Genomic DNA, 15,387 nt, shown 5'->3' on the forward strand with positions numbered 1-15,387 from the left:
GATTGAGATTGACAACCCTGCTTTGAGTTTAATGATTTATCTTTATTTTATCTTGTTTTAACATTGTATATTTTGTGAGATAGTTTCCTTTTCAATCACGTTTTCTCACTACAATGGTCTTATTGAAGTACAAAATGGAAAATAATCAGTTAGCCCCCAAACTGATTAAAAACACCTGTAGAGTCCAAGTTATTTACTCTCAATTGAAACGGGAGAGGGTTTCATTTTCCAGGTGCAAATACTTAAGGAATCAAGGGGCGACCCAGACAAGACAGACCCACATTCATAACAGAAACCATAAAACAGGAAGTGAACAGAACCTGAAAGAAGAAAAGAAAAATAGAACAAAAATACATGCCAATTTCCTAACACACACTTTTGAAAGTGATCTCTTAATGTAAACATCTGAGCCAGGTTCTCCTTATTTATGCCGGATGAGCTTGATTGCTTCCCCCTGTGACCTAAACACACCTTTATGTTTACAATTTAAACAATTTAAAACGATCAATAAAGTTATTCCTACTGAGCCTGTACACTCGCCTTTATATGACTCAATTAAGCTAGAATAGTTATTAATCTAAAACAATAGACCAACCATATGACGTAAAAGCTTTTTATTTCAAAACATTTTAATTAATATTGAGTGACGAATCAAGGTTTTTCAGAAACCTAGATTCATAGATTAGTATTAAGTTATTCAGAATTAAACAAGCCCTTCATATGATAGACACTATCAAAATTTAAACATTGTTAGAAAATATGAGATAAACATGGGTCTTGTATTTTTAGCAGTCGACTTAAAAACAAATGTTATCGGATCAGAGGAGAGAAGATGTTAAACCTGTAAAAGACAGTCTCAAAATAGATTTCCTTTGATCATTTAGTAAACGCACTCTTCTGACAAACAGTCAAATGAGTCAATCGCCAAACTCATTTAAACGAGGAACGATTGGAATTCAAATTACTGCTCTCACACATCCAAGCAAATTTGCACTGTGTTGTCGTTTGTTAAAGACTAAACTCAACTTTTTACAAACTCTAGGAAAGTATTTCACATGATGCTGGAGAAATTAATAGTAAATAAATGTTAATCACATATTCACAAGATGATTTTCGAGATTAAGTAAACCTAAACTTAACATCCATCTTAAAATTGAAGCCCTGACAAGAGAATTTTTCCCAAAAGAAATTGAACATGTCTATATTTTAAGCTTGTTTGTAGCTGGAGCTGAGAGACTAGGAGCTTCTCATTGAAACTGCACAACTTTGCAATTGTCAGTCCACACACTGATAGCCTGGGATCTTCACTTGAACCTTTCCTGTAGTTAGAATCAATACAACAGAAATGTAATGATTTGTTTTTTCTTTCTTTGCCTTATGGACCAGTACCTGCCTCTGGTCCAGTGTTGGGGACCACTGATTTATTTGGTGTCTTTTATTTTGCAATTCTTCTAAAATTGTTCTCTTTTTAAAAATGTACCATCTTGTTTTAACTTTGTATTATTTTATTTCTATGGTATCGTAATTTTCCATATATGTATTATTTGCATGCAACATGTGAGGTTGTCAAGTTTTCTGCCAATCAGAGTAGAGATTGACACCTAAGAGATCAATGATTTCCAGCTTAACCTTGTGGTGAATCAGGTTGATTGTTCTGAAGGGCAAACTAAACATAAAGTGGAAGGAAATTTGTAAACAAAGTCAAATTTTCGAAAAAAGGGATTTGAACTTAAAATTCCAGAGCTCTCGCTCGTATCCAAAACTCCTCCCTGTCAAGAAATCTTTGACCTCACTTTAACTAGGTGATTGACCTCTGGCCCTGACCTCCCCGGAAAAGTAAACTGCAAGGAGTTTATTAGAGCCTTAAAATCCATAAATCCCTCAATAAAAATGATGATACTTACTTGTCAAGCTTCATTTAATTCAGAGAAAAACAGCACGTGTCATGATCATGATCACAGACCCACTCATGGCTCATACCTCTGCTCTCATCTACAAACATTGTAATGAACGTCCTGGCAGGAGTGAGTCAGTGGTTGTCTGCCGGGCCAGGAATGTTCCACACACACCTGTGAGCAGACTGAGAACCAGCGTGACCCTCCTGACTCAATTTGCTCTTTCATTAGCACCCTGGCATGACAAGCCGTGTCGAGCACGCATCTGGACGCACGTTTGTGGTTCGATAGATGGAAGAATGGATGGATAGTTATAGTAGATTGAGAGTAACATGGAATTGAGAAAACGTAATGACAATAAGAAAAAGAGTTCAAAAGAGCTGTGTGTTGTTGAGGTCATTTTGTACCAGTTAAGATCACCTTTATGGCAAGCAGATCCTGGGGGACACCAAGAAAGAGTAGTTGAAAAATATAATTTATGATGATGAGGAAAACAGGATTCCAGTCTCTATTGCCAAGTGGTATCCCTGATGGACTGGTGCATTGTAAGGCAATAGCGTAGCCCGACTGTTGTTTGTGCTCATGTGCCAAACAGTAGTATTTACCCTATTTGGACTCGGCTGGAAAGTGCCTCTTCAGGGGATTTTCTTCTCCTGCTGATGGCCTTCATGCCTTGATTGCCAACAGCAGTGAAACACGGAGGGGCCTGTTAAAAAAAGAACAGTCCCCCTGATCCGATTATTTGGTGGTTAATTGGCTCAGATGGTGCCCGAACGCACTGCAAAAGCTCCAGATCGAGTTGTGACATAATTTCCCCAAGTTTAGGGATTTTTCTCAGTTAAAGGAAACAGTTTCTTGGTCAGTTTTCTGCAATGTTAAACTAGAGACATGTCTTTGTCAAATACAACACCCAGGTTTCTCAGGCTCAGTTTGACAGACTGGCCTAAGTTACCCAAGTACTGACTCAACCCTAGAACCTTATAATCAGGCGCAATAACCTGAGTTTCACAAATTGTCCACATATAGACTCCACAATGGCATGCTTAAATGCATTGGGATATTTTTTTTATTTAAAGGCCAAGAAAACACAGTGACCATGCATGAGTGGGTATGGGGTTGCGAGGGTCTTTTTTAAGGCATATTATTGCAGCTATGAATGAATGTGTGCCGATGCCTGTTGCGGCAAAAGGGCCAGAACCTGTTGCCGGACCACGATAATGAGGTAACTCAAACTACAGAATGTTGGGCCCTTTTGACCTCTGAGCCTGTTAAGGCAGCTGATAGGTACCGGCAAATCCTGTGGAGGAAGAGTTCGGCGAAGCCATGGATACAGAGTACTGTTAACCCTGCGTATAGTGGCGATGGCACACTGCTGACCCTATCTCGGGATGATTGGTGGAAGTACAGTGGAGATTGGGGCAGTGTCTGCTGCTATAATGACAGGAAGCAAATCTCTTGGTTTACCTGGCTATCTACAGTCTGTCTCTACCCCCACCAATGGTCACAAGTGGTGACCGAAAGACTTAGCAAAATAGAATTATTTGCGCCTGGGCTCTGAACAACCAATAGGAAACCACAGGGAAGACCAAGGACACTGAAGGGGCTATGTCTCTCAGCAGGCACAGGGACACCAAATGGTCCTGCACATTAGCTAGACGATGAAGCCGGAGAAAAGAAAGTCTATTAAGTCTCTAATATGCGGAAAAAGACGAAGATGACTAGGAAGACAGAGTTTAATTCTAGAGCTGACATCTATGACATTTTCCATGTTTTCTTGATAAATAACCAGTTCAGTTCTTACATCAATAGCTATGACATTGACAGAATAAAGTTTTACATAAGTCAAGCTCTGAAGTTGAAATCTTAATTCAGGCCAAGGGAAGGTTTAAAAAGAAGCTCTTTGTTGAGCTTGTGTTGAGCTCTTGACCCGAGGCTGGATCTAGGACTGTAAATATGTCTTCTTTGCTAAGATTTATGACTGTCCATGGGAGTTCTGAACCCAAAGGGGTCAGGATATAACAAGGATGGTCAAGTAAAGCCAGAACACTGCAAGCTTTTCCACTGATGATCTGAGCAGAGAGCGGTTCACATTTACTGTATGAATATGAAATGTTTCTGTTCAAACAGGCCTTGTTTGTCCACTACAGGTGATTTCATTCATAGTGGAACAATCGTCATGTGACTTCCTGAGCAGGACACCAGTTCCTGTCAGTCGCACATGGATGTCTAATGACACGGATGTGAGGAACAATGTACAAACTTTGGCAAATCATCATGAACTAATGATTCACTGTGAAACACAAACACACTTTAAATGAATAAAATGGTCATTTAAAAAATCATATTAATAATTATAAGTTAATAAATATTAATGAAGGGAAGTTTGTATATTATTTAATTAATTTTATTATATTGATTAAATGTTTATTAAGCAAATTGCCAAAGCAATGAAATGAAAACTAAAACTAATAGAAAAGCAATACTTGTACTAATAAAAACAATGAGAAAATGTTCAAATATTGTTGTTTTATTGTTTTAAAGCAGAAAAGCTTGATGTAAATTTTTCTTTTCAGTGACTTTTCCTCCTGGGATATTTTCTGTTATATGTGCTTCAAGAAGGTGAACAACAGCTGCCACATGACTCCCTCTGGTATGCTGAAATTTGATCAAAAAAAAAAAAAGGACAATCTCAATGAAAGTCTCCTGAGCTTGTTTTTGTAGCTGTTGATTTAAACCTTTTTTCTTTAAGAGACGACCACGGTAAGAGCAGGAATTTAGTTTGGACAGGATACAAATCTGAAGTGATTGAAAATCTGAGAAGATTGAAGTTAATAATATTTCCAGATAACATATCAAGTCTGAAAGTGTATTTTAAAGCTCCTTCTATGACCAAAAGTTTTGAAAACTTTAAACCAAATATCTGGACCAAGCCCTTTTTTGTCCGTGCGGCCTGAGCCTGAGAGGAAGGAGATTAGTGTGCAGCAGGGAGGAGGATCGTTCATGGTGGGTGATTGCTATCAGGATAACTATGGGCAAATTCTTGTTCCCGGGCCAGATCCTTTGAGGTGAGCTCAGCACCATACTTCAACCAGCTACGACAACAAGCTGAAAAAAAATGTTCAACTAAACTTGTTTTTTTTTTTTATATAAAGTGCCATGTTTAGTCTGGGTTTGTTTGTCTGAGTGATACTACAGTTGGTCATCACCACCAGATGACAATCTTCAGATGTATTGGCATCATAATGTGGTTCTGCAGTATGAGACAGATGAGACAACAACAGTAATTTTGAATATTGTAGAAGCAGGTATGGATAAGTACACAGCCGCGGGATGTTTAGCAACGAGGGCTGGAATTGTGTCATTGTGTAACATCCTTCCTTCCATTCTGAAGCACACCAACTCCTGCTTGATTTATGATGATTACTGGGAAGGTTAGCTGAAATAACAGCTGCAATTCAATGTTTGTGTTGCTTTATTGCAACATCAAGACTAATGTTTGCGGTTCACTCTGAAATATTTAAAGTAGCTATTTAACCATATTTGGCTCTTGCCTAAGAGAGTAAATAAGAATAAGTAAATTGATAAAATTCATCTGGCATCACATGAAGAACACTGTTTGCTGATGATGTTTGAATGCTTCTCTTTTGGCTAAGGCAATTGAATTAAAAAGAAGAGAAAGCCAATGTCTTATGGAAACATGGAATTAAACAGTCAGTCCTAATCCTTGATATTAATAAGTTTGTTTATTAACACCAATTAACACTTATTTTAGCTGTCCCTGTTTTCAATGACTCCCTGGGTTCTGTTGATGGAATCGATAAAAAAAAAAAAAACATTGTGTTGTTTCGACAAACGTGTTGTTTTCACTTTGACGAAACTATAAAATCGTGTATTGATCTCAATAGCACGGTTAATTTTACGTAAGTCAGTAAGTCAGTAAACGTTATTTGTAGACCAGGGTCACAAAGCGCTTTAACAAACAAAAACAATACACAGTTAAATATGTACTTTAAAAGGCTAAGACAACATAAGACAAATTCGGGAGTCCCAGAAAATCAGGGAAAAGCACAAATAAGAATAGTAATATAAAAGTAGTCAGTAGACTCCATCAAACGCAGAGGCTTAAGACCAACAGCCTGGAAGGATTTCCTGAAGCGTGTTTAGGAACCATCAGTAGATTCTGATCCACAGACCTCAGAGCCCAAGCTGGGGTGTAAGGCTGGATCAGATCAGTGATGTAAGGAGGAGTCTGACCATGAATAGCTCTAAAAGTAAGAATCAGAATTGAAAAATTGATCCTGAAAGAAACTGGCAGTCAGTGAAGAGTTTTAAGGGTAAATGTAAGTTATTCTACTGGAGCAGGTCAGAATTCACGCAGCAGAGTTTTGTATCAACTGATAACTCCTTGTTTTGACATGAAAATAAACTGTTACAATAGTACAAACGAGAAGACACAAACACATGTATTATAAGCTCCAGATCGTGTTGTGACATCATTTTCCTAAATTTTGAGATTTTTCTCAGTTAAACGAAAGGATTTCTGCAGTGTTGAACTCAACCCTGGAATCTTATCATCAGGCACAATAACCCAAGTTTCACATATTGTCCACATAAAGGTTCCACAATGGCATGTTTAAATGCACCCCTGTGGAAAGGTAGAGAATTACCATTTTGGTAACCCAGGGCCCAATTACATCAAACACTTTAATAAAGAGCCTATGGTAACTTGCAAGACAGAGCTGCTTCTTTTAAAATGGTTCTGGATATTCAAAACTGGTCTCAGTGATAGAAAAGAACAGTGGTTGATCAGCTAAACAACAAATATGCAACTGCCTCACAGCAAGAATGTTGCCACAGTCCAAATACATACAGAGGGAACTTGTCCGAAGCCGTAAGTGTGTGTATAGATGGTTTTATGTATTTTGTGCCATGTGACAGACTGGAGTCCTGTTCAGGGTGTCCCCCGCCTCTTGCCCAAATAAGCTGGTAAAGGCTCCAGTGGCCCTGTAGGTTGATGATGGTTAAATGTTGTAATAGCATTAATTAATCTTCTTTAGTCTTTAGGAATTATATTTGCATTGATACTCATTTTAGGCTTCCATCCAAATTGCTTTTAATCGATATTAATATCAATGTCATTTATCTATTTTTTCTAATCCCTGTTTGCTGTTTCGGGGGTGGCACCTAGTACCTTTTGCGAGACAGTGTAAGCAGTTAGTGAGGACAGGCCAACAGTGAAAAGGGTGTGGTTGTTGTCTCTATAGATATTATGTGGATTTCAATTTAATCTTTTTTCTATGTCTTTGTACGACAATTTTCTTTTCTTTAAAGTAATTTGAATTTTCCCAGGAGTCTCTCTTTATTTCATTACCCGCCTACGTTTTCCCGTACTCAGAGGAAACATTGGGATATGACTGAGAAAGAATCCAGGGAAACAAAAGTTTGCTGACAAGTTGCATCACAGCTTGAGTCAATGTTGAAACTGTAAACAGTCAAAGATAAGATGTCTCTGAAATGGTCGTCACTTACAGTCAAAATGCAGGTTTAATAAATTAATAAAAAAAGGATCAACCACACGCTCGATCACGGATATTTTGTCTTCCTCACCGACTAAAATTTAAGCAGCTACTTGTGAGGAATGTGTTTGTGTAAAAAACCTGCAGGAGGCTTGTGAGTCGTGTTTATTGGTTCTCAAAAGGTATTGTTTTGACGTTTGTGTAAGCAACGTTATCATTGTTCCTTTGTTCAAGGATTTCCTTCATGGTGGCCAGAAATGTTATATTATTCTGACCAAAAAGAAGCCCTGAAGCAACAAGGAACGACCAGGAATTGAACCTTGTAACAACTACCACCACTAAGAATAATGAACGATAACAACCCATTTAATCCCTAAAACCAAATTTAATTAAGTCAGTAGTTATTTGTGTTGGGTAGCAGCATTTGGAAGCCACACAAATCAGTGACAGTGTTTCTTCGTAAATCAGAATAGATTTCCAATAAAGCACCCAAAGTCTAATAATTATTTTCGTCCAATTATAATTATTTCTTGAAAATGTTTTTGAATACAATTACTAACAGATAAATGAACAAAACTGAGGAGTACACAATGCAACCCTTCTTTGGCCAGTGTACGAAACATGAATTGAAGGTGTGTGATGTGGTCCATCCCTAAGAAATAACTTGTCCATAAGAAAACATCTGTATGGCGACCCAGGATAATCATGTAGGCTGTAAAAACACCGGTTTGATCCTATCACCCACAACAACATTCCCTTGGATGTGACTTGACACGACCAGTCTGTCTATGCAGGTATGACGCAAGTCCCTCATCCCCCAAGCCAGCATTGAAATATGACCTTTTTGCAGTTCCAGGTGTGACATGACATCACTTCGCCATTGAGACAGAACACTGAGTTCACCCGTGTATCATACCGAGATGATGAAAGGGATTGAAAACTGAAGAAATGTCTGTCGTAACATTCATGTGAAGGCAAGTATAAGTTGACTAATATGCAATCTTTTTACATTTAGTCTCAGTCTACAATATGTTGCTTATTAATTTTATTGTTGCATAAAAAACATTTTACTTTTTCTTTACAAACAAGTGATGTGGCGATTAGTCTTTTGCTTTTACCTTCAACTGCTCGTGACTTATTTCAAATAATTTCAAATTGAAGAAGAGTTGCAGCTTATACAAGTGAACTTGATTTCTATGTAAGGTAGGTCATGAGTAAGACAGCGGAAGATTAATAATACTGTTTCCAACTTGACATAGCCAAACTGTAATCTCCAGAGTAGAACAGGAGTGGGTGGTGTTTTTAAATTAAATTACCGGAATGTTTTATTAAATAAACAACACATCCTACGTTTAGATCTTTATTTTATTCAACTTGAATGAACTCCTTATATTCTGGAGAACTCTTTGTATGAGTAGAGCTGTGGTTTAAGCAGGGTGGTGACTGAGGTGGGGGGGAGTGGCCCAGGGGGCGGGACCTCGGGGGCCAACAAGGTTTATATAGTGTGCCGGCTTCCCCTCTCCTTCTGCCTTGTGTCTGTGTGTTCCCATTAGATCCCGTCCAGCCTGAACTTCTCCTGGTCTCTCACAGAGTCTCTCCTAAACTTTTTCCAACCATGCAGACTTCCAAGCAAACAACGTACTCCGTGCGCTCCTCATCCGGCAACAGGGCTCCTGCTATGTCCATCACCCGCTCATCGGCTGGAGGAGTCTACAGGGCTCCCACCATCCATGGTGGAGCTGGGGGAAACCGAATCAGCGTTTCCAGCCGCAGTGGGCTGTCCTCCAGCATGGGAATGGGCTCCGGAACTGGGGCCTCCTTCCAGGTGAACACCACTGGGAAGAGCGCAGACATCATGGGCAACGAGAAGTTTGCCATGCAGAACCTGAATGACCGTCTGGCAAGCTACCTGGAGACCGTGAGGAACCTGGAGCAGGCAAACCAGAAGCTGGAGATCAAGATCAAGGAGGCCCTGGAGAAGAGTGGTCCTGACTTTAGAGACTACAGCAAGTACCAGGCTATTCTGGATGATCTCAGAAGAAAGGTGAGAAGAAGACAGGGGTGGGAGGTCTTGTAGGGGCACCAACAAGTTAGATGTCTGGTGTCAACATGTTTTTAAGACTTTAATCTCAGGCATGATATCCAAATCTTTTCCATTTACACTGGAACAATTCTCATTTAATTCTCAAGGGCTCAAGCTGTACCGGAAGCAGTCCAGATGGGGAATGTTGATACTTGGAGCGATTGTTATCATGTGTATTTCTCTCAATCTGTTTATCGTACCCGGGTAAATATCATGGAAAACTATTTAACATCCAAATTAGTATCTTTAGGAAAAGTAAGCAACGTTGTGTGTACTCTGTCAACATCCATGTACTTTATTTAGTCATGGTCTTCCTCTCTGTCGCTGTCTCAGGTAGTTCCTAGTCAAACATTCAAATAAGCCATTCATGCAAAAGCACACATCCACCCTCATAGCCCACAGCCACCTACAGGTCCTGCCTCATGTAAATCACCTGTCCATGGGAGACATCCAGCCGCCTGGAGCAATGGAGGCCTGGCAGCTTCTGATTGGTGCCGCGACTTTGTCACATGACATCTTCTATCGCTTCAGTGGTGATCTAGTTTTCAACTAAAGTAAACATCTGCTGGCCTGTATGTAAAGTCCAAACGTACACAGAGACACACATTGGAGGTTAACCAAAGCAACACATAATTCCTTTTATTCAACTTTGACCTATATTCTTCCTTCTATTCCTAGGGCCTTTCCATTCACAAAAACATTCATGTGACCTCTGTAAATGAGCAGTCATATATTTGGTACAATCTTGATGGTATCTGAAATTATACTGACGTAAATATTTTATCTATTTGTGCGTGAATTCCGATTCACTCAACGTTTTTTTTCTCCAGGTTTTTGATGCCACCACTGACAACGCCCGTCTGGTTCTCAACATTGACAACGCTCGATTGGCAGCTGATGACTTCAGAGTCAAGTAAGACCAGTCATGTTGTGTTAATGTAGTCCTTCATCATCAGTACCGCATCATCATCCCTCCTCCTGTGCTCCTTGCTGCAGGTACGAGTCCGAGCTGTCCATCCGTCAGTCCGTGGAGGCCGACATCATTGGCCTGAGGAAGGTCATCGATGACACCAACATGAGCCGCATGAACCTGGAGAGTGAGATCGAGGGCCTGAAGGAGGAGCTTATCCACCTTAAGAAGAACCATGAAAACGTAATGTTTACCCCCTTCATGCATGTACCGCCCACAATTAACGATTGTACCTGGGACTAGATTTACTTTATGGGGTTTTGGAATCACTCACCTAGAGGCATGGCATGGCATATGGTCATGCTGATTGCTGATTCACTTCCTGTGATGAATTGTCCAAAGTTCTTCCTTCTACGAGTGTCCTATGTATTTCATAATGATTAATCGAACATCATCTTGTATTTTGGCCATCAAAATGATTATTTTTCATTTGATTCCACTTATATCCATTATGTGGTGATGAGGAAGTAATTCTTATACAAACACCATGACCTTCTATCCTAGTGCACTCTGTTTAGTTAACAGTGAAAGTTAAGTCTTTTAAAGGTTCTTATCAGTTTTCACCCTTTCAGCCTTCTTTCAACAAAGTAAGATGACCTCAAACAAAACACCTTCTAAACAAATGTCTTCATGTGTGCATGACCTGAGTCAATATTTTCACGTTACAAGTTACAAAAAGAAAATGTCTTCATCCTAAAAGAGTTTTCTAAATAATCTGGAGAAAATTCAAAATTCTGATCACGCTGAGGTTCACCATTGTGCTTCTGTTTTGTTAATGTTCTTTTAGACTCTACAACTTTGTTAATGCTCCACAAAACAGCTCATTTGCATTCCAGAGGTCCTCTCTGTATCTAGGTTACCATTTCTGTGGTCGGCTTCAAATGAAGTACAATTGTATAACCCATAAAAGAAAGATTATGTAAGTGATTTGTCCTTCTCACACTTTCACTCTCAAATGTTTTCAACAGGATGTTATGGAACTCCGCAATCAGATCTCCCTGTCAGGAGTCCAGGTAGATGTCGACGCTCCTAAAGGACAGGACTTGGCCCAGATCATGTCAGAAATCAGAGCTAAATACGAAAAGATGGCACTGCAGAACCAGCAAGAGCTGAAAGCATGGCATGAGTCACAGGTTTGTTCTTCACAAGCCCTGAATGATCAGTGTTTTGGTTCAAAAACTAAGTAAGATTTGAATCTATTTCAGATGTCAGAGGTCCAGGTTCAAGTCTCCGAAAACACAGAGGCGTTGAAGGGTGCACAGACCGTGTTGAATGATCTACGCAGACAGTTGCAAACTCTTGAGATTGATCTGGAGTCACAGAGGAGCTTGGTAAGGACAAACTCAACACAGCTTACTGACCTTCTAAGCACGCTTAGTTAAATACCCCAGAGCTCCTTAGATCAGCACAAAGATACAAACTTTGTTGACGGTGGGTTTTACACCCTGCTGAGCCGTTGCTATGCAGCCAGACCAATGGTTAAACATTAACTCTCTCCATGCCCACAGAAAGCATCGTTGGAGGGCACGCTGAGAGACACAGAAATGCGCTACAACATGGAAATTGAGTCACTCAACTCCATTTTACTGGGTCTGGAGGCAGAGCTCACACAGTTGCGAAACAACATCCAGACGCAGACACAGGACTATGAAACGCTGCTCAACATGAAGATGAAGCTGGAGGCTGAAATCGCCACATACAGGAGGCTTCTTGATGGAGAGGACTTCACGTGAGTAGAGACGGCCCTGATCAAATGAGGCATCAATTAACATCCCGCTTGCCTCTTTACAGACTTCAAGATGCTCTAGTAGACCAGAAAACAGTGAAGACCAAAGTCATGACTGTCACACAGACCCTGGTGGATGGGAAGGTTGTGTCCTCCAACACAGAGACAAAGAACCTTTAAACAACACAATGTTACGGCATGTTACAACAACAATTAAATAAATAACAAGTGAACCTCCTGGATGTGTGTCTACTTCATGGGCAAATTCATAAACTGGACAAGAAAAAAAAAGAATATTTATTTCACTGCAACTCTATTATTTATAAGTATTGTGCTTTTTAGTTTAAGAATATTGACAATTTGGAACATGAAAGTGTTTTTTTTTTCACCATGTCTGATTTTCTTTTTATCCACTTGATTTTGACCTTATGCATTGTGACTTTGAGACCAACAATAAAGAACATTCCAGGAAGTAATTCTGCTCTACTGTCCCTTCTTTCCTAAGTAATAAGTAAGGTTTATTTGTAAAGCGCCTTTCACAGACCAGGGTCACAAAGCACTAACACAACAAAACAATACACACATACATACACATTTAAAAGGCCAAGACATCACATGAGTGGGTTTTCTATGACCACTCCGGTTTCCTCTCTCGGTTCAATGACTCTATGTTATTTGAAGGTTTGGTTAAGGGCTTGGTAAAATAGAGCCGTTTTACATCTGAATTCGGAAGCGAGCTTTATTCTGATATCGCTGTGTGAAAAAGTCACAGCCTGGGTCTGACCCTGGAACTATCCTCTGTACAGTAAGCACTACTGAAGGAACCTAAGAAAAAATAGTTTGGTGCACATCTATGTTCAAGAAGGTCATCATTAACTACCTTTGTTACACAAACGTCAACTGTTTTTTGTTTCCTGTCCAAATTTCACACCATCTGTAATTTTAGAGATTTGATGATAATTGTTGAGCTAACAACTTTATTTGTAAGAGTCACTTCATTTATCAGCTATTACTACCTAGGTGTAGGTGTGTTTGGACAAAGTCTATGGTTAAAGGTAAAAAAGGCAATAAAGATAAGAGAGGAGTGGCAGTTTTCACGACATATAAGAGTCAAGCTGGTTTCTTTTTTCCTCACTCTCCGCTGCTGAACCCCCTGCTCCAAGACGCACCAGTCCTTCCTAAATTGATTCAATACAATGGAGCCCCTGATGAGGAGACAGAGCACTAAAATTCTGTCCACGCATGGACCGGTGAACTACGCACACAGTGTCAGCGGTGGAGCAGGTGGGCGCGGGGTTAGCATCTCCACATCCAGTTCAAGGGTTAGCGGCGGCTTTGGTGGATATGACTACCATAGCTCGCCGACCCCTGGAGCCATGGCCATTGGTAATGAGAAGATCCACATGCAGCACCTCAACGATCGCCTGGCAAGCTATCTTGAGACGGTGAGGACCCTTGAGAAGACCAACAGCACTCTTGAGATCAAGATCAGGGAGATCCTTGAGCGGCGCGGCCCATTGGAAGGAAAGGACTACGGCAAGTACCACACCACCATCTGCGACCTCAGAGACAAGGTGAGGTTGCTTGACTTGCTATCCTTATTTTGCTAAAAAACTAAATAACATTTACAACATGAATTGTAAATTCTAGTAACTGATTTTCTTTGATGAGTCTTTCTGCACCGCACTCCCCCCTATTCCAGACAGTTTTCAATGTGTGTGTTAACTGAAATACATTTGTTAATTTCAAATAAATTAAATATGTAAATTCTAGAAATATTTCAGTGTTGTATTCTCTTTAAAAAAATTGTTGTATCCACCAGTGAAACAAACAATTATTTTTTGCACACTATGTGGCTTGCAGATGAAACAGGACCCATTTTGTATGACTTTTCTCTCAGATTTTTGACATGATCAAGGGGAATGCTCAGCTGACCATCTCTCTGGACAATGCACGCTTGGCCTCAGATGACTTCAGAGTAAAGTAGGTGTTTGACGTCATAAACATGGCATTTAGATGAAGCAGGTGTGATCAAACGAAACTTTGAAATCACAGGATGGAGTACGAGTTGGCTATGCGTCAGACTGTGGACGGTGATCTGGCAAGACTGAGGAAGATGCTGGATGATACCAACGTCGCTCGTCTTCACCTCGAGGGCGACATTGAGTCTCTGAAGGAAGAGTTGATCAACCTGAAGAAGAACCATGCCATCGTGAGGGGCTTCTCTCCACTTATATTTAACCCAACAGCCTCTCCTCGAAAACAGGAAATCATTTCCTGTCTATTTCCCTTTCTTGACAGGATGTTGCCGAGCTGCGCAGACAGATCACAGAGGCCAGCGTTAACGTAGATGTGGATGCGCCCAAGGGTCAGGACCTTGCCAGGATCATGGAGGAGATGAGAGCCAAGTACGAGATGATCGCCCTGAAGAACCAGGAGGAACTCAAAACATGGCATGAATCTCAGGTAAAGCTGAAAATTTAATTTCAACTGGAACGTGTCTAAATTTTGATTTATTCCACAGATGACAGAAGTCCAAGTTCATGTGAGTGAGCAGACTACTGCTCTGAAAGAAGCGACTTCTACGCTGAGCGAGTCCAGGCGCACGCTGCAGGGCTTGGAAATTGCGCTGCAGTCTGAACGCAGCATGGTGAGACAACATCATAATAAATAGGAACATTTTATCACTGAGTACACTTTACTCACTGCATCTCCTCTACATTTCAGAAAGCAGCTCTGGAGGCCACACTGCGTGACATTGAGATGCGGCACAACATGGAGATGGAGAAGTTCAACGCAATCATTTTAAGGCTGCAGGAGGAGTTGTCTCGCATCCGTGCCGATATTCAGCAGAACACGCACGAGTATGAACTCCTGTTGAACATAAAGGTTAAGCTGGAAGCGGAGATCGCAGAGTACAGGAGGCTGCTAGATGGTGGAGACTTCAAGTGAGTGTGACTTAAAGAGTGGCTATTTTCACACAAAACAATGATGTCTGGTAGCTAAGATTAACTCATCTTTGTCCACAGGCTTCAGGATGCTCTGGTCCAAACCAAAGTGATGACAGTCACTCAGACTCTCGTCGATGGAAAATTGGTGTCTGAGAGCAAGGATGTCAAATCCAGTGAGAAGAATATACCCCTTTAAAAACGGGAAACCGTGGAGAGTAAAATAAAAGATGCAACCAAAAACTTTAA

At 40.4% G+C, this 15,387-nt stretch overlaps 2 protein-coding genes across 3 annotated transcripts; both read left to right on the top strand.

Annotated features, from left to right (window-relative positions):
• Nucleotides 1-8,939: 8,939 nt before the first annotated feature.
• Nucleotides 8,940-12,666, top strand: krt18a.1 (keratin 18a, tandem duplicate 1). Its single transcript, XM_087782399.1, has 7 exons — nucleotides 8,940-9,455; nucleotides 10,325-10,407; nucleotides 10,491-10,647; nucleotides 11,433-11,597; nucleotides 11,670-11,795; nucleotides 11,973-12,193; nucleotides 12,256-12,666. The coding sequence occupies exons 1-7, from the start codon at nucleotides 9,027-9,029 to the stop codon at nucleotides 12,368-12,370; spliced, it is 1,296 nt and encodes a 431-aa protein (XP_087638525.1). The 5' UTR covers nucleotides 8,940-9,026; the 3' UTR covers nucleotides 12,371-12,666.
• Nucleotides 12,667-13,348: 682 nt separating this feature from the next.
• LOC148059821 (keratin, type I cytoskeletal 18-like) lies at nucleotides 13,349-15,387 on the top strand. Of its 2 annotated transcripts, XM_087782400.1 has the most exons (7): nucleotides 13,349-13,764; nucleotides 14,091-14,173; nucleotides 14,246-14,402; nucleotides 14,492-14,656; nucleotides 14,715-14,840; nucleotides 14,918-15,138; nucleotides 15,220-15,387. In XM_087782400.1, exons 1-7 carry the CDS (start codon nucleotides 13,387-13,389, stop codon nucleotides 15,335-15,337), a joined length of 1,248 nt encoding a protein of 415 aa, XP_087638526.1. In that variant the 5' UTR covers nucleotides 13,349-13,386; the 3' UTR covers nucleotides 15,338-15,387. The 2 variants fall into 2 exon arrangements, with proteins under 2 accessions (XP_087638526.1, XP_087638527.1); XM_087782401.1 differs by lacking the exon at nucleotides 15,220-15,387 and having other exon boundaries at nucleotides 14,918-15,142.

This window comes from Callionymus lyra, chromosome 19, assembly GCF_982586985.1.
Source record: "Callionymus lyra chromosome 19, fCalLyr1.hap1.1, whole genome shotgun sequence".
NCBI classification, from domain to species: Eukaryota; Metazoa; Chordata; class Actinopteri; order Syngnathiformes; family Callionymidae; genus Callionymus; species Callionymus lyra.

Coding starts and splice junctions, on each gene's coding strand:
- krt18a.1 (XM_087782399.1), top strand. CDS start 9,027: ATGCAGACTTCCAAGCAAACAACGTACTCCGTGCGCTCCTCATCCGGC. Junction 10,648..11,432: donor TTAAGAAGAACCATGAAAAC/GTAATGTTTACC, acceptor TGTTTTCAACAG/GATGTTATGGAACTCCGCAA. Junction 12,194..12,255: donor CTTGATGGAGAGGACTTCAC/GTGAGTAGAGAC, acceptor GCCTCTTTACAG/ACTTCAAGATGCTCTAGTAG.
- LOC148059821 (XM_087782400.1), top strand. CDS start 13,387: ATGGAGCCCCTGATGAGGAGACAGAGCACTAAAATTCTGTCCACGCAT. Junction 14,174..14,245: donor TCAGATGACTTCAGAGTAAA/GTAGGTGTTTGA, acceptor TTGAAATCACAG/GATGGAGTACGAGTTGGCTA. Junction 14,657..14,714: donor AAACATGGCATGAATCTCAG/GTAAAGCTGAAA, acceptor TTTATTCCACAG/ATGACAGAAGTCCAAGTTCA.